Source organism: Papio anubis, chromosome 8 (assembly GCF_008728515.1).
Source record: "Papio anubis isolate 15944 chromosome 8, Panubis1.0, whole genome shotgun sequence".
NCBI classification, from domain to species: domain Eukaryota; kingdom Metazoa; phylum Chordata; class Mammalia; order Primates; family Cercopithecidae; genus Papio; species Papio anubis.
In genome coordinates, this window is record NC_044983.1 from 129,908,430 (window position 1) to 129,927,559 (window position 19,130).

At 46.8% G+C, this 19,130-nt stretch overlaps 1 protein-coding gene across 6 annotated transcripts in view; it reads right to left on the minus strand.

Annotated features, from left to right (window-relative positions):
* Window positions 1-19,130, minus strand: part of ZFAT (zinc finger and AT-hook domain containing) — a 232,251-nt gene that overhangs the window by 145,344 nt on the left and 67,777 nt on the right. For all 6 annotated transcript variants that reach the window (XM_017962334.3, XM_021942678.2, XM_021942679.2 and 3 more), the window contains one exon: window positions 17,217-17,468. In XM_017962334.3, coding sequence (XP_017817823.1) covers window positions 17,217-17,468 — 252 coding nt within the window. The remainder of the gene's footprint in view (window positions 1-17,216; window positions 17,469-19,130) is intronic.

The window sequence follows — 19,130 nt, forward strand, 5'->3', positions numbered from 1 at the left end:
CACTGAGCTCTAGAAAAGACTCTTTAGCCAAGAGAAAACAGAATGTAATTTTAGTGAGATCCATAGCTGAAATCTGTTTGAGATGCTTAAGAGGAAGAGAAGACTAGATGACATCGAACCCCAGTGAGCTCTTTATGGCCCTACCCTGGGCAAGCCAGATCACAGGAAGGGAGACCAGCATTAACTCCATCAGCAACAGTGGGTTTAAACAGAAATTTCTAACAATAGTCTATGCCCGTCTGGTACTTTCCCTTTAGTCAGTATCACAGAAGGGTGATCAACTGTACTATTAATGCTATAACAATACTTTATCTTCTGAGTGGCACATGACAGTCTGCAAAGCACTTTCATGAGCATTAACTAGCACCTGTAACTCTGCTATTATGTACACGGTGTGTGTTTTTAACCAGTCTTTTTATGCTTCACTTTTTTTCCAAGGCTCTTGTAAATGTGCTCTTCCAGAAAGCAAGGGCCTTAGCTGAAGTCCCCTTGTCCATCCAGTTTTACATCATGCAGCATCACTGTCTGAATTCAGTTGTCATTGTCAGCACTCCGGGATGGTAGTTTTCAAATTTTCTTAACTGGCAGGACCTTTTTCCTGCTCTTCAGGCAATTTCAATATGAATAATCTATAAAAGGTACAATCTCTCAGATTAAAGTGGATGGGCTCCCTGCTAGCCTCCCACACCTGTCCTCAGTATCCCTCCAGCCCCAGCCACTAAGCATCTCTGAGGAGCCCTGGAAACAGCATTAAAACCACCAAATTAAGAGGTACAGTGTACTACGTGAAATACGGCTTTAACAAAAAGTCACTGTTTTGAGAACGCATGGTGAAAAACACAAGATTTGGAGTTAAAGGCATCTCAGCTAAGATCCAGGCTCTGCCTTTCAGCTGGATGAATTTGGGACACTCTAAACTTATCCGCATCTGCAGAATGAGTCACTGTAAGGTTCACATGAGGGAACAGATGCAGAACCTACTCACATGGTGAGCACACACAGTAGGCCTTCAGGAAACACTGGCTGCACACCAGTCTGTCGACTTCACGCCCAAAAATATACATGAAAGTCCTACGCAAGCCTGAGATTGGGATGATGACTTCTTTCTGGCTTCTTCCGGTTTGTATTAATCATGAGCTGTGGCCAAGCCCCTTTCTCCCCCTACCACCTAGCTTTGTGCGTTTTCCCCAGGTGCTGATGTTCTAAGAACTGTAACCTTTACTGTGCAGCGCTGCTCTTCAACCCTAGCACATTAACATACTTCTTTATATTTCATTTCCTTTGGAAAAGACAGCATTTGGAAAAGCGATGACACCACACGACGTGGAATGCAAACCTTAAAGAGGGAAGCAGATGTTGGCAAACGGTGTGCATGCCTCTGCGGGGCTGAAGCCCTTTCTACCACGACAGGGTCTAGCGCCCCTGCACAGAGTGACGTGTTCTGATGTAAACTGGAGGGGGCCATTACTTAAGGAACAGAGACCCGAGTGTGTCCCTTTTAAGGGCAGATAATACGCAAGCATCTAGAGTCCCCTGAAGTTCTGGAGGGGTCCCGCTTGCCCTTCCAGGTGGCCCCTCCCCCTTCTCTACCCAGCTCCCAAGGCTGACCAGTAAGGACCACACAGTGGGCCCTACTGCTCTCTGGCTTCCAACTGGGTTTGACCAGTGGAGGCACCAGCAGGAGATGAAAGGGAGGGGAGAAAGTCGGGGGTGGGTGTTTATTCTCCAGGCTCCCTCCCTGCCAGGTTATCACAGGCTGACCTCATCCTCTACCAAAGGCTGCACAGCTCTCTCCCTCGGTGTTCTGATGACTTCTCTCCCCTCTTGCGTGTTTACCCTGCTGTTCCCAGCTGCCCTCAGTCCCGCAGGTACACCATGACTTGATGCTGTACCTAGACCTGAACACACCTTTACAAAGGGTCTCTTCCTTAGCTTCTCAAGTCACCCATTTGAGTGTGCCACCTGCCTCCTGTTGGCATCCTGGTGGCTCCCCCAGGCCATCCTCTTAGTCATCTCTGGATGGCTCGTCTCTCCATTCCCATTTTCATTCCCTCCCACTACAAGCATCTCCCACTGACCCCCTTCCACTGATACTGCTCCTGATCAAGTTAGCAACGAGGTACACCCCTAATCAACGCAGTCTTCATCCCAGCTTCCTCTCACTGAACTCTCTGCATCACTCTCCATTCTCAACCCATCCTCTTCCTCATTCAAGGCAGCCTTCCCTGCTCTCCGTCCCTGGACACTCCCGTGCGGGAGCCTCAGGAGGCTGCCCTTGGTGGTTTGTCCTTCTGCTTCCACCCAGTCTCTACTCATGCCCCTCCTCATAAGGCATGAGTAGAGGACCTCATGCTAGACTCCGTGTGGGGCGGCATGCCCTCTTGGATATCCTGCAGTCCCCAGATCAATGTGTGGCCACAACTTACTCACCCTCTTTCCTCCAAATTTGCATCTGCTCTGGGCTCTCGAGGTAGGCAGGGATGCCACCATTCACCCCAGCCCCTAGCCAAAATCAAGGCAGATCCCCTCTGCGAACTCTGCCAGGTCCTGTCAACTGCACTTCCTCGACATCTCCACAATATGTCCCCTTATTTCAACTCCCACTGCTGGATTCAGATGCCACAGAATACTCCCCAGGATCACTGCATCAGCCTCCTCTGTGTGGCCAGCGGCTCCTCTGTGCCTGAGCAAATGCTATTTCCTCCTGCAGGGGTGGTACTGCCCTCCTCTCCTCCCCTCTTCTCCCTGCCCTCTTCTACCCCAGCCCCACTCTTCACAGCTTGACGTCTATGTGGCCTTCAACCCTCTGCCCCAGCGAGCCACCAGAGAGCACCCACTCCACCTGCTCTCCAGGCTGCTACAGAATCCCCTTCCACGAGCTCCCCCAAGACCCTGTGAAGCCCCTACTAGCTGTTCCCCATACTTACCCAATACTTACCCCACAGTGTCATAATCATTTCTGCCCAGCCCACTACAGTCTGGGAAACTACTGCACAGACCTCCGTTCACGCGACATCCTGTAGTCAGCAACCACCCCATGCCTGCTACACAAACAGTAGGCGCTCGATGCCTCTGATGCATTTCTGAATCACCCACAGGAGGGCTCAAAAAGTTCCCATTCTTCTCAGCCCCTAACATGCAGGCACATGTGCATGTGCGTGCGCGCGCGCACACACACACACACACACACCCTTAACTCTGATGAGCTTCCAACACCTTACTAAGAAAAACAAAGTCCATTTGATACAAAATCTCTCACGTAAGTTCCTTTTAACTCAAAATCTTCCTGTTCTTTGTTTACCAACCCACCTCTTCTAGAAGTGTTTCTTTAGGAGGGGTCCTGTGGCCAGGCACGGTGGCTCACACCTGTAATCCCAGCACTTTGGGAGGCTAAGGTGAGCAGATCACCTGAGGTCAGGAGTCTGACACCAGCCTGGCTAACATGGTGAAACCTGGTCTCTACCAAAAATACAAAAAATTAGCCAGGCATGGTGGCACACACCTATATTCCCAGCTACTCGGGAAGCTGAGGCAGGAGAATCGCTTGAACCCAGGAGGTGGAGGTTGCAATGAGCCGAGGTCACATCATTGCATTCCAGTTTGGCCAATAACAGCGAAACTCCATCTCAAAAGAAAAGGAGTGGTCCTGCTTTGTTTTACAGTCCTACACTATTAGTGCAGCATTTGTGTCTGTGTTTCTTACCCTTGAATTCCCCACAGAACAGAGTATCTCACATGTAACTCGTAATTCAAAGTATGTTGAATTGGAAGCAGGCAACTAAAGAGTTGAATGCAAATGCAATCACACATTTGTAGAAATTAGTTCATATGCATTCATTTATAATTAACACTGCACTAATATTCTAAAGTACCTATTCTAAATTGCCCAAGAACTAATTAAATCTCAGAATGCCCCGGAGAGTAAAGTGTTATCAGTTACATTAATAAAAAGCCCAGAACAGCTGTCAGAACAGCAGACTGATAAGGGATTATATTCTGGGACTCTGCCACCAATTCACTCCACCCTGCTAATAAAGCAGTTTAAAGCACTTATTACACCCACACTGATTGGAACCTGCTGAATATGCACTGCTCTTCCTCGCCCTCTTCCCTTAGGCTTTCTTGCATCCTCCTATCTCTCTTACTACAGGGGAAGAACAGGCAGGCACCTGCTTTCAGCATGTGCTCTTCCCAATAGAGAGACATTGCCAGGAAAATAAACCTGTGAAGGGCACGAGGCCGTTGTCTCACTGGTCACCCATGGCGGCCTTACATACTAACTGCAGTGATCATCCCAGACCTCCTCAAATGTGCCCAAATTCCCCTATCTGCAGGCTTTGTATGAACCATCATGAGAGAAATGCCTATTCCATCTCCTTCTCCACCTTCTCCCCTAGTCCCAAGTCATCCTCAGAGATGGAGTTCAGGGCCACCTCCTCCTTCAGGAAGCCTTCCATGACATGCTCCAGCAGACGCGTGGTCCTGCCCTGCTCCCTCTGCAGGTGGTTCACCTCACCATATTTGGTTGTCTATTTACATCACTGTCCTCCTCCCCAGACACTCAGCTGCTCAAGGGAATAGACTTGTCTTACTCAACTTCAATCCCCAAAGTCTGACTTGGTGCTCAATAATAGCACAAGCTCAGGAAGCAGGAGAAAAAAAAAGAGAAGAGATTCTGCCTGCTGCCGGAATCTCACTCAGCCCTTGCCTTTAGCCAGTCTCCCTGAGATGGGAAGCCCCAGCCCCAGCAGTATGTCCAGATTTACAGGCTGCTGGGCACGAGCCATGAGCCACATGTTCCAGTACTTCTCCGGTCTCAGGTATGGTCACCATGACACCGTTAATTAAAGCAAAGGCCCCCTGTGCCATGGGCTGCATCACACTGGATCAATCACGGACCCTCCCCACTGAGAATCGCTGAACTTCAGAGAGCAACTCTAGGATGAGGCCACTCCCTTTACCTCCAGACACCAACTTACCACATAGTCCCTGAGAGCCAGCAGCCCCAGCGTGACCTCCAAGATGCTGAGGAAGCAAGTCTTCCTTTCACCATTCTGCTGGGGTGGGATTCTGTCCCTGCAAAAGGCCCTGAGCACCCTTTGGTAACTAAGAGTCACAGTAAGTAGCAATGCGACAGTGGGGGCTGCAGTGTCAGTCCTGTTTCTATCTGACATGTCTCTTGGGAACACATAACTGTCACCAGGACTGGGGGTTTGAATTCACATGACTCTGAAGCAGGGGAGTGTGGAGAATCAGAGGACCAGCCAATCAGCAGCAGCATCCCTGAAGACTGATGGATCTGCGTGGCAAGAGCTTGAGCTGGGAAGTCCAAGGGTCCTGGACCAGAATCCCTGTTCCAACAGGTACTCTCTAGCTGGGCTTAGGCAACTTCTTTCACCTACCAGAGCCTCAGCTTCTTCATCTAAAAAAGAGAATGGCGCCCTGCCCCGGTGGTGGAATCAGAGCAGAGACACGGTGCCCCACACAGCAGCAGAGGCAGATGGTCACACAGAAGAGGAGGCAGCATCACTGGGCAGCCCGGCTGGGGTAGGTGAGCCTCACAATCCCTCTGAGGGAACAGAGAGACCCTCTCATATTGTTTTATTTTGTTTTATACTCAGAAAAGGAAAAAGAAGTGAAACTAAAGGCAGGTAGCCCAGTGCCCAGGAACTAGACCCAAAACCAGGCCTGGGCCTGCCTGACTTAAGCCTGGTAGTTAAAATTCAACCCCTGACCTAGCAACTGATGTTATCTATAGATTCCAGACATTGTGTGGAAGGACACTGTGAAATCTTTCGTTCTGTTCTGTTTATACCTTCTGTTCTGACCACCGGTGCTCGCACCCCGTCACGTACCCCCTGGCTTGTTCAATCGATCACGAGCCTCTCACACAGGCCCCCTTAGAGTTGTGAGCCCCTAAAAGGGGCAGAAGTTGAGCACCTGACGAGCTCGATTTTAAGACACTAGCCTGCCGATGCTCCCAGCTGATTAAAGCCACTCCCTTCGCTATCTCAGTGTCTGAGGGGTTTTGTCCGTGGCTCATCCTGCTACACCTGCTGAGCCAAGAATCAGGATTCCACGAGTCTCTGGGACGTTTTGGAGGGGATGGCTCAGGGAAGTCGGGAAGTGTGTGAGCACAAGCCTGTAAAGCCCAGCACCTGATGAACGCTGCAGCTTGTTCATGCAGGCCACCTCTGGCCTGCTGGAGCTCCCCACGGGCTCAAGGCTCTAGGGCCCACACTTCCTTCCTTCTCTAAACAACTCTGATAATGTAGCTTACTGTCATTTATCTGAGCTTTTTATCTGAACTACGTAAAGTATAAGAAGCTACTGGAGTAATAAAGGTCATACGCAGGTACTTTCACCAGGCAGACATTTGCCAGGACTGCCTACGTTGAGGGATTGTGCACGTCATAAAGAATGAGACAGAATTCATTAGCTGGCTGAGAGGATAGAAGGGGCTTTCCAGGAAGAAAGTTCTGCCCACACAAAAGATTCCATAAGACCAGTGGGGGCCAATGGCATACAGAGGCAGCGGCCCAAGACAAAGCAGTCTCAGGACAGGGTGAGATCCATCCACGCCCAGCAACAGCAGGGGAGGGGAGGCCACGGGAGGACCACCGGCAGGAAGCAGCGTGACCCCATGTATTTTACACCATTCTGGGAGGGTGGGCTTATAGGGAGCAGATTCAGAAGGAGAGCGGCCAGTCTGAAGACTATTGCAAAACTGTCTGCATTGGAGGTGATGACAGTGGACCTGGGGCAATGGGAGGAAGGAAGAAATGTTGGCAGGACTAGGGACTGAGAGATTTGCAGATGAGACAAAAGGAGGAATTCAAGATGACTCCAAGGTTTCCAATTCAAATGGCTGCATTAGACGGCAAACAAGAGATAACTCCCATACGTAACCCTTAAATACAGGCGAAAAAACTGATGGCTGAAGCCGAAATGTGAAAAGCAGGAGAGCAGGAAGAAAAAGAACCAAAGCAGCTGCAGATTCAGAAACGCATGGGAGCAAGTATGGATGGCAGCCAGTCAGCCACAACATGTACTTACCCAGGGCCTCATCTGAGTCACTGGGCCACTCCACAGAGAAATACAAATGCAAGGTATAAAATAATTAACTTTGGGTTTACCACCCATTAGATATTGCACAGTTCTTGTGTCTGCTCTATGAGAATTGGTATTTTCACTCAAAAGATAATCACTGAGCACTTGCTGTGTGCCTGGCACTGTTCTCTGAATGCTGCAGACAGAGCCAGGAAGTGACACACCCACACAGAACAAGTTACTTGGTCTGTTTGTGCCAAATCTGCCAAGGACTAGAGTCTGGCCCTGGACTTTGGTAAAGAAAAGAGAGATGTGTCCCTATTCTGTCCACAGGGAACCAGGCCACAGTGCAAGTGTGGGCTCCTGCCTTCTCAGTTATCAGCTGACAGGGAGACACACACACAAACCAGCAATTCCAACACAGTGACGCACGTGCACAGCACAATGAGAAGCCCGGATCTGCCGGGAAGCTGAGCACAAGGGAGGGGACTCTGGAGCTAGGCCTGGAAAGGGGAAATAAAGCTGTGACTTGAAGACCAGCAGGAATCACTGGCACAGGAGAGGGTTGTGGCATTCCACAGAGAAGGCACAGATGACGGGATGGAGCCCTGCTGGCTCAGGGGGCTTGTGCAGGTGCCAGAATCATTGAAGGTTAAGCATATTCGGATTAAGTTAAGCTTAATCATCGAAGGTTAAGCAAATGGACATTGCAAGCAAAAAGAATGACACATACAAGAGATGGTGAGGGCACAGGGCACTGGGGGCTTTCAGAGGTTCACTGCAGATCCGGAGGTGGGCAAAGTGGGAGAGGGTAAGAAGTCAAGGTGCAGAGCAAGCAGCGGCTAGGTCCTAAGTGACATAGCAGGTTCTTAAGGAGCTTAGGCTGTCCCTGAACAGCAGTGGGTGTCATGAAGGGGTGCATTCAGAGTAAGGATAAGATGGGTTCATATGTCATAAAGATGCTTAACGCTAGGGAGACAAGGTGGAAGGTGAAACGCGTACAGCCGGGGATGCCTAGGAAAATCCACTGAAATTTGGGAATAAAAAAGAAGAATTCCTCTTTACCTTTCTTAACTCATCCTTTTGAAACTTACCATTTATGTGTGTATTATAACACCTACAGCGTATTAATACAGCAGTCTATATGTATCTGAGCCAAAAGGCCTGAGTCCACATCCCTGGTCCATCGTGTACCATGGGGTGACACTGGATAGGATGCTTGCCCCAGTTTCCTCATCCATGAAATGGGAATAAAAACAGTAACTACCTCATAGGGCTTTTATGAAGAGGAAATGAATTAATATCTGTAAGACACTCAGAAGAGAGGCAGGCCCATAGTAAGAACTCTCTAGATGCTTATTCAATTTTAAAAATGCAACTTATTACTAAATAAATACTTAATGGGGATAAACCCCCCAGAATATCTGCAAACCACTGGTGTACACAGAGCATGAACTGGGGTAGATACGCAGACTGGAGTGGTCACAGAGTCCACAGAAAAGATGATGGACCCACGAGGACAACAGCAGGGACAGGGGAAGGACTGAAGAGATATTGAGCAGGTAGTCAGTTGACCACGGTAAGTGTCGGGATGTGACAGGGATGTTTCTGGCTGAATGGTGGGGGCCAGTCACCAAGACGAAATCCAGGAGCAGCATCAGTTGGGAGCTGGACGAGTTTAGGATTGAACACGCTGCATAACTTAAACTGCTTGGGGGACACCCAAACTGAAACATGGGCAAGGAAGATATTTGCAAGACATGAGAACACAGCTGTTGGTAGAATCAGGTAAATGGATAAGAACCATGGAGTCGTCACTAGTGATGGTCACCAAGCATTTCCAGGGCTCCCCTACCCCGCGAACGGGGCAGAACTGCACTTCTTGGGCCCTTGAAGTCAGGCGGGGCCATGTGATTCCCTGCTGGCCGATATGGTTTGGATTTGTGTCTCCGCCCAAATCTCATGTTGAATTGGAGGAGGGGCCTGGTGGAAGGTGATTGGATCATGGGGGTGGATTTCCTCCTTACTGTTCTCATGATAGTGAGTGAGTTCTCATGAGATCTGATGGTTTAAAAGTGTGAGGCACTTTCCCCTTCATTCTCTCTCTCCTGCCACCATATGAAGACGGTCCTTGCTTCCCCTTCACCTTCTGCCATGATTGTAAGTTTCCTGAGGCCTCCCAGTCATGCCTCCTGTTAAGCCTGCAGAACTGTGAATCAACTAAACCTTTCTTGATAACTTATCCAGTCTCCGGTAGTTCTTTACAGCAGTGTGAAAACAGACTAATACACTGGCAAGTGAACTGTGCAGAGAAGAAATGACAGATGCTCTTCTGAGCCAAGATGAAACCACCTAGGGCTCTCTTCCCTCCTGTACCATGACCTGCTACATTCAGGATGGTGGCTGCTCTCTCCAGCTGGGTCTCTGAGTGAGCAGAGCCCCTGAGGACCTGCAACACCAACAAGAAAGCAAGCACAGGAATATTGAGACACTGTCACTCAGGGTAGCTCTGCTATCAGGTGTAACCAGGTCTCCCCTTAATCAGGGACAGTGACATGATAGGCAGAAGAGGGGCCGCTCACAGAGCAGGTAGGCAGGAGCAGTGGCATGAACTGCGCCACGCAGAAGCCACACTCACAAGTACGCACAAGACCAGACATGGCTGCAGACCACTGGGCTTCCACTCACCTAGTTAGTACAGAGGAAAAACTGAGGGTTTACAGGCAGCAAAAAGAAACAAACATTACCACTATCCGTCTTTCTGCAGAGAAAAGTGAGATGTTCAGAAACACACTTTCACCTGCAAATTTTCAAACATGACTCACTCCATACCATTTTCAGTCATGGCAGGTATTTATCAAGCCAGCTGTTTCGCTAACACAAATACAGTAGAAGGCAGAGACTTGAAACACTGTAATAAAAAATCACCATGAAGGTTACAGGTGCATCTTAAGTAAGACCATAAAATGAAAGCCTTGTCTTTGATAGGAAGAATTTAATGAGAATAGGAAGAAATTTTCACAACTCTCTTTGCATAAAATGACCCCAGAAAGAACAAGCTTAGAAAAGTTCAGAAGTCACTTTTATAAATTTGACATATTGATTTCTGTAGGCTGCAAAACATTTTCAAAACACCAGCTGTCCTACGTAACTACAGGAAAAAAAAAAATATCTTTTCCTGGTTTCTTCTGCCATTCAAATGCAGAATAAAATAAACAAATGTTGAAAACATATCAAAAGAGTTATTTTGACTTGCCATGGTTCAGGGTAAGAAAAAGCTTATTTTGTTTTCTTCTAATTGTTTTAACAAGCTATAGAACCAAGGTCAGTTGTTTGAAATGTCACTAGACTGCTCTTGACAGAGCACATATTAAAACAATTACTCGAGAATTTTCCAAATTGTAATATTGTGCTTGGCAAACTAGGGAACACGGTGCAATCACATGAATGCCAGCCGCAAGGCAGCTGGGCATAAGGTCATTTCTGCATATTTTAGAGCTTCAACAGTGGCCAGAAAGGGAAAAACACCCAGAGCGTCTACCTTTCCATTTGGTATTTGTTAAATTAAAGTCAATTTAGGTCATTAAAATCAATGGAATATGAGGCCATTTTCTCTACAGCCATTCCTGGAGGAAGCCGATAATCTGATTAGAAAGGACCCTGTCTGTCTGCCTTTGCTAAAGAGACTGCCTAATCATCACAGAGTAGAAAATAAGCATCAGGAATCCACACAGGGCGCCACTTCCATTGCTTATAAGGTTAGAGAAAAATATGACAGAGACACGCTGAACTGGAGAAAATCTCCATCCATGAGGTAGAAATGAGAGTGGTCTTAAGGCACAGACACGATCAAGCAAACTGGCAACAGGGCAGGGGTCGGGAGACGCGGGCCCCAGCCAGCCTCAAATGAGTCATGTGACCGGATCACCATCACTTCTGCACCTCAAATTCCTCAGTCATAAAATTAGAACTTAGGTCTAAAAGGGGAGTTCGTTAAGCCAACCACAAAAGGTCACATACTGTGTGAGTCCATTTACACAGTGTTCCCAAAATGACAAAGTCACACAGTTGGAGAACAGGTTGGCAGCTGCCAGGTGAGGGTGGCGATCGAGGGACAGGGTGCATGGCCCTGTGACTACAGAGCGGTTCTGGCTTCTGGCGGCGAGCACAGGCCATACTTGTGAGTGGCAAATTGGCAGCCAGCCACACGCACTCTAAGGCCAACGTCCTGATTCTGATACCGTGCTAGGGTTGTGTAGGGTGGAGCCACTGGGGGAGACCACGTGAGGGACACATGGGACTCTTCTGTATTATCTTTGCAGCTTCCTGTGAATTCATAATTATTTCAAAACACAAAGTTGTATTTTTTAAGGGGTTTTTGAGACTGAACCGCCAGATCTATATTTTCTCCGTGGACCCTATGACTTCAAATATTTTGTCTACTGAATTATATTTATTAAAACAATTCCTTTCCCTAGATTTATTGGTCAAATATATACAGTTGACCCTTGGACAACGTGGGTTTGAACTGCAAGGGTGAACTTATACTGAAATTTCTTTCATGTCTCTCACCCCTCCAGAAAGACCAAACCCTCCTCTTCCTCCTCAGCCTACTCAACACGAGGAGAAGGAGGATGAAGATCTCTATGATGGTCCACTTCTACTCAATGAGGAGTAAATACATTCTCTCTTCCTTACGACTTTTTTTTTTTTTTTTTTTTTGAGGCGGAGTCTCGCTCAGTCGCCCAGGCTGGAGTGCAGTGGCCGGATCTCAGCTCACTGCAAGCTCCGCCTCCCAGGTTCATGCCATTCTCCTGCCTCAGCCTCCCGAGTAGCTGGGACTACAGGCATCCGCCACCTCGCCCGGCTAGTTTTTTATATTTTTTAGTAGAGACGGGGTTTCACCGTGTTAGCCAGGATGGTCTCGATCTCCTGACCTCGTGATCCGCCCATCTCGGCCTCCCAAAGTGCTGGGATTACAGGCTTGAGCCACCGCGCCCGGCCCCGTACAACTTTCTTAATACCATTTCTGTTTCTCTAGTTTACTTTATTATAAGGAAATGGTACATAATACATAAAACATACCAAATATGTGTTCACTGACTATTGGTAAGGCTTCTGGTCAACAGTAGGCTATTACTAGTTAAGTTTGAGGAGAGTCAAAAGCTATACTTGAAAATAACTGTTGACAGTGGGATGGTGCCCTTAATCCCCACGTTGTTAAAAAGTCAACTATATAACTGCCTTGCTTCCCAACTTACAGAACACAAAAATGCAATGTCCAAATGAATCAAAGATATACATAAAATAAAACCATACAGATAACAGACAAATAAATAGAAGCATTTTTTACAAATTGGAGGGGATATGAGGTAAATTTTGTAAACTACGATAAAAGGGCAAAAAATGTAAAAGATGCATCTGACAATACAATACAAACAATGGTGACAATACAGACATTTAAAACTCCAGCAAAATGCAAAAGGAAAAAAAGCAATGCTACAAAGAAAATTAAAAGACAAACGACAAATTGCAGAAAATATTTTCAGCATATATGGTCATTCAAAGGTGTAAGTAAAGTGCATGAACAAGGAATGCCCCCAATCACACAAAACCCACCAATAACTAATAACTGGAACAGAGATAGCCCAGTAGTGACCAAGGAGCAGCAAATTAAAACAATGAAAGCCAACTGTTCACAAAAGAGACTGGCAAGGATAGAGGCTGACACAACCCAAGATGAAAAGGATAAAGGCGATCTGAGGACATGACCCATGACGGAAAAATAATTGATATGCACATTCTACAGGGCGGTTTGACAATATGTATGCATGTCAAAATGTAAAATATGTCCTATTTGCATTTTCCTAATGCAAAAGAAAAACAAAGCAATGCTACAAAGGAAACTAACAGATACACTTACAGACTGTGTGATCTAGCCAAGCAAACTGCTGAAACTATCTGTGCCTCTGTTTCCTCTTCTATAAAATGGGAATAACAACAGTGCCTACCTCTTAGCTGCTATGAGAATTAAAAGAGCTATTAGCTGTGAAACACTGAGAAACAGCAACTGCAAAATAAAAAGCACTAAAAAACAGCTCGTTAAATAAAAACTTAACAAGCATTACATTATTAGTCATTTAAGATAATGGCACAAGTGCAAAAAATAATAATAATAAATCTAAAATGCATGCTCAAGACTGTTCACTTGAGTAGTGCTTTTTGATCAGAGAGAAAATTTTAAAACAATTCTAAATGCCCATCAACTAGAGACCAATGAAGTAAAACGAGGTAAGCCCATGCATATGAAGAAATGCTGTACAGCCTTCAAAAATGACAACAAGCAACACTGTTTTGGGTAAGGACACGCAGCACAGCAGTCAAAAGCACAGACCCTGGAGCCAGCCCACCTCACTCACAACCAGCTCCACCACTTATGGGCTGTGTGACCAAAGCAAACAGCTGAAACATCTGTGCCTTAGTTTGCTCTTCTATAAAATGGGAATAACAATAGTGCCTACCTTGGCCAGGCACAGTGGCTCATACCTGTAATCTCAACACTTTGGGAGGCCAAGGGCGGTAGATCATCTGAGGTCAATAGTTCAAGACCAGCCTGGCCAACATGGTGAAACTCCATCTCTACTAAAAATACAAAAAATTAGCCGGGCGTGGGGGCAGATGCCTATAATTGCAGCTACTTGGGAGGCTGAGGCAGGAGAATCACTTGAACCTGGGAGGTAGAGGTTGCAGTGGGCTGAGATTGTGCCACTGCACTCCAGCCTGGGCAACAAGAGCAAAACTCCATCTCAAAAAAAAAAAAAAAAAATAGTGCCTACCTCTTAAGCTACCATGAGAAGTAAAATGACTATGAGTTGTAAAACATTGAGAACAGCTACTGTCACATAAAAAAAGCACTAGAAAACAGCTTGTTAAATAAAAAATATTGTGATGAAAACTGTATCTGCCACATTAATGAGTGAAAAAAGATCACAGAATATTACGTATAATTTCAGTTCTGAAAAATACATATGGGTGTACCCAGAATGGAGGAGGGCTTTCTCTTTTTCAGTGTAACAGTCATTGACCCCAGGCAGTGAAATTTTGGAATATTTTTACTTTCTTAGTATTTTCTGTTTCATTACAGGTATTAAAAACTAAAACAAACAAAAGTAATAATATCCAATAGGCATTCTCAGACACTCCTGGAATCTAAGTTGATGTGAGCTTTCTGGGGAGAGATCTGGCAATATTAATATACTTTCCAACCCAGTAATCTGCTTTTAGGAATTGATCCTAGAAAAATCATAACACAAGTCTACAAATATGTATACATACCAACACACACACACCCATTTAGGAATAGTTATTAAAGCATTGCTTACAACAGTTAAAAACTGATAAAAACCTAAGTTTTCATCAATTGTACCCTGGTTGGTACAAATAGAATACTTTATGGCACTGACGGGGCCACATGGAAAGATGGTTCTGGTGAAGGTCTTGATCACGCAGGGAGAGACTCTGCACTCTGCTGTGATGGGGAGACACTGAGGCACTGTGTTTTACAGCAGCAGTCCCCAACCTTTTTGGCACCAGGGACTGGTTTCGTGGAAGATAATTTTTCCACAGATGGTGGGGTGGGGTGGTTGGGGATGGAACTGTTCCACCTCAGATCTCAAGCATTAGATTCTCATAAGGAGCACGCACCCTAGATCCCTCGCATGCACAGTTTACAGGAGGGCTCATGTTCCCACGAGAAGTGAATGTCGCAGCTGATCTGACAGGAGGCAGAGCTCAGGTGGTAACGCCGGCTCACCAACCACTCCCCTGCCGCGCAGCCTGGTTCCTAGCAGGCCACAGACTGCTACCAGCCTGTGGCCCACGGGTTGGGGACCTCTGTTTCAGAGAGCTGACGCTAAGGGCAGTGCAGACTGGGGAACGGCCATAGACCCAACCAAACTTCTGGGCCTCCAGGGTCTGTGCTGTTGACTTTGAGCCTCAAACCCAGAGCTTGACCTGAGGTCTGGAAGAATGGGAAGCAGAAAAATTTAGTGTTGCAAAAGAGCGAAGTCTCTGATTTCTAGCCATAACTGTGCAGAGTCCAGGAGTGCCTCAGAAGGAACCTGACAGGAAAAACCCTGTGAAGGTGCAAACAAAAGGGATTCTCGAGAAGACAGCACCAAATGGTCGGAGAAAACTGGATTCTCTGAAGGGCTCAGGCAGTGCAGAAACTACAGACAGCAGAGCTGCCTCGATGGCTAGCACTGATGAAAACACAACACCGTTACCTAGCTGTGCTGGAGCAGGGGCATGCATGTGTACGCATGGGAGGCAGAGAGAGAGAGACAGAGAGAAAGGGAGAGAGAGAGAGGGAGACAGAGTGTGTGCATGCACGCATAAGAGGGTGGGGGAAAGACTCCATAACCCAAATCCAGTGATTAACAAATCACTGGAAATCAGAGCTTCGGGTTCAGGGGAGGTCCATCCTAATCCTTCGTCTTTCAACCGTTTCATTTCTAAAATTATCTTTATTTCCCAAAAGGACTTTAGGTTCTGAAACACGATACGGATTCTTCTGAAATGACAGCACTCCCGGGCTACAGCTCTCACACGGCAATTACTCAGGCTCCATTTAGGGACAGCTCCACCTCCTTTGATCCTCATGGGTTATTTTCATGAGCCCGTGCAGCCCCACAGGGTTTTACATCATTGCCTTGAGAGTTATTTATGAGAGGGAACAGTGTCTGGTATTTTCTACAACTTGTACAGATGTTGGCAATGAGCCTTGGCCACCAACCTAGATGTTCCATAAATATTAGTTGATGAGTTACTCAATAATTCACCCAAACTATGATAGGGTTTTGCAAACCAAGAGTCTTGCTCATTGCAGGGAGGCATTTATAGTGAAGAATTTAAGAACAGGGGTCAGAGTAGGACGGCCTGGGTTCAAAGGCCAGGTCCCCTTAATAACTAAAGGACCCTAAACAAATTACTTAATCTCTCAGAGTCTAAATGCCCTTATCCATGAAGCAGGAAGGATGACAACAATAGTGTATCCATGTGGTTATGAATGGCTCACTGTAATAGCTGGCATTCACTCGGTGCTTTTGATACGGCAGGTACTACTGGAAGCACTTTACAAATCCTATCTCACTTAATTGTCAAAGCAACCATAGGAGACAGTACTGCTTTTATTCCAATTTTACAGATGAGGAAACTGAGGCAAAATGAAGTGAACAAGTGCAGAAGCTGGGATGCAAACCCAGATAGTCGTAACCCAGAGCCTATGTTCTTAATGAGAACTGCCTCCCACATAACACGGTTAGCACAATACAAAACAAAAAGAACTTAAACACGGGGTACAGTTTGAAGGCTTCAAAAATGGTGCAAGGAACCAACAACAGAACCCACAGCAGAGGCCCTAACCGCTCCAGTGCAGCCTTGCTATTTCACTCCTCCGACGAAGGCCATCTGCAGACACGCTACCGCACAGTGACTTCATCCCCTGGTCACATTTATCCGCCTTTCAGCCTCTCTTAGAAGCTGCTTCAGAGCTGAAGCCTAGTCAAGAACGTATCTGAAGGAAGTACCTGATAGTCTTTATTTTCTTCAAGAATGCCCACCAAAATCTAGTCCTCAGCCAACACTGGCCCATCAAGGTCCCTCATAGGAGCCTTGAGGATCCTAACTGCTGCACTTCAGCCCACATGGCCCCATCCATCCAATAAGACATCCCTCCTTCCTTTAATTCAATACCACCCAAACTGTGACACCAGATTCGCTCCCGACTTTCCATCAGAATGCTCTCTCCTGTTGACAATTTGTTATCCATTAACATGATGCATTTAAAACCTTGTCTTCTTTCCCAGAACATAAGCTCAGCAAAGGTAGAGGCTGTGTTTTACCATCCCTGCAACTCTCAAAGCATCTAGCACAGCAGCCCCCTGACCTGCATGCCATGGGCATCAACTCCCAGATGACACATTCACTTCAAAGATTACTTACAGTAATAGTCAGTCATCATTAAGAAAATAAGCACTTTTCCAGATGGGTGAGAGCTGAATAAATATGGGCTATTTCCCAGTAATAACTGACCCAGTGAAACCTGATATTAGCAGATACACCTCTTCATAAGAAATTGACATGTTCAGCCATTTGGCAGCATTTACCTGCTTCTCCTTCCTCCTCACCCAAATTCAGCACGATAATGCAGATGTGCTTCCGCAGCTGGCGCGTGTTGGAGAACTTCCGACAGCACTTGCTGCACTCCAAGCTGCTTGGAGGCAGGCTGTTCCCATCCTCCGGAGCCAGCGGGCCGTCCTCAGTCGGACTCACGATGTTTTCTGCCAGCTCCTCTTCTGTGCTGGGCTTCTTCGTGGACCCCTTAGGCCTGCCTCTCTTCCTCTTCATGACCAAAAACTCTACAGAGGAAACAAGAGGGCACAATGGAGTCACATGAGACGGCACTGCAGGGCTCACGCTCACCCTCCAAGTGTCAGGATATGTTCAGATTTCACGTTTTATCAAAAATGACAAATCTGAAGTGATTCCACAGCTGCAAACAATTATCTTTGGTGCTAATATCATTGCATCTGTGTACTAATGGGTAATCAATGTTCTAATGTTCTGATTCAAGAAAATCAGTTTATTGGCATCTCTGTACATCTTTCTTCAGCAATGCTGGGAGGATTTTAAGTTGCGGCTGTCAATCCCCTGCTCACAAATCCTGCCCCTTGTTAAGCACCATTTTTACTGAAATCCAGTTCTCAGAAACTGCTTAGGGACTTCTCTGCAAAGCGTTCTCAAAGGCTGCTGAGCTTGTCATGCCCTTAATGAGTTACACAACTATTCAGATTATTTCAAGGAGTCATAATTATTAGAGTCAAATAGTCCTGGCAAGAAAAAGAAAAAATAATTACAATCTAAAGCCACAAATTATAGCACTAAAGACAATAACAATATTTTTCCAGTTTCCTAGCGACCTAGTGATTTTCAATGGCATGATCACAGCTGCTTTAGAGCAAGTTTAAAATCATTTTACAACTTGTGTTTCTTCTCAATTAGTGTTAATTTTTAAGGCATTCATCTCCAGAATGAAGGTGGGAATTAAGAGGGGTGAGCGGGGCCGGGCGCGGTAGTTCATGCCTGTAATCCCAGCACTTTGGAAGGCTGAGGTGGGTGGATCACGAGGTCAGGAGATCAAGACCATCCTGGCTAACGTGGTAAAATCCCATCTCTACAAAAAATACAAAAAAAAAAAAAAACATTAGTCGGGCGTGGTGGCAGGTGCCTGTAGTCCCAGCTACTCGGGAGGCTGAGGCAGGAGAAAGGCGTGAACATGGGAGGCAGAGCTTGCAGTGAGCTGAGATCGTGCCACTGCACTCCAGCCTCGGCGACAGAGAACAGGGGTGAGCGGGCACTATCTTGGGTACACGTGCATCTGTAGATATCAGGATGTCTCTCAGGTCCCTTCCTGCTCTCTCTAAAGCTGTTGCTCTACGCAGTAGGACACCAGCCACTTTATCTACTGCTACTACCATGAGGACCCATTAAGTAAGTCACTTGTGCTCACAAATCAAACAGGGAGGCCACAGGGGCAGAAGGGAGCAGAGATGGGCAGGACAGTCTGGGGCACAGTCTGCAGGGACACAACAGCCTGACCACAGGGAATCTGGACAAAGGAGCCTACCTTGGTACGGGGTACCCAAGACCTCAGGGAAACCTGGCACCAGAATGAGGCAAGAGATTTCCTGGGAAAGGAGGGCTCTTGCTGGAATAGAGCTTCGACCGAACTGCAACACCACTGGTGAGTAGGTCAGCTTTGGCTGAAAGATCCAAACCAGAGCACTGCACTAGGGCAGCCAGCGAGATTCCTGCCTTCACTCTATCTCCCTGGGGCATGGTGGGCAGGGGAGCACAAAGGAGGAGAAGGTACTTAATGACAGGAAGGCAAACCAGATAAAACAAGAGACAGAAGGCCCTGGGAGCCCTCCCTAGATTTAAACAAGGAGAACAAAGGCTGTGTTTACAGGAAAACCAGCCCATGTGCATGGGAGAGGGGAGGAAAGAAATAAAAGGTACAG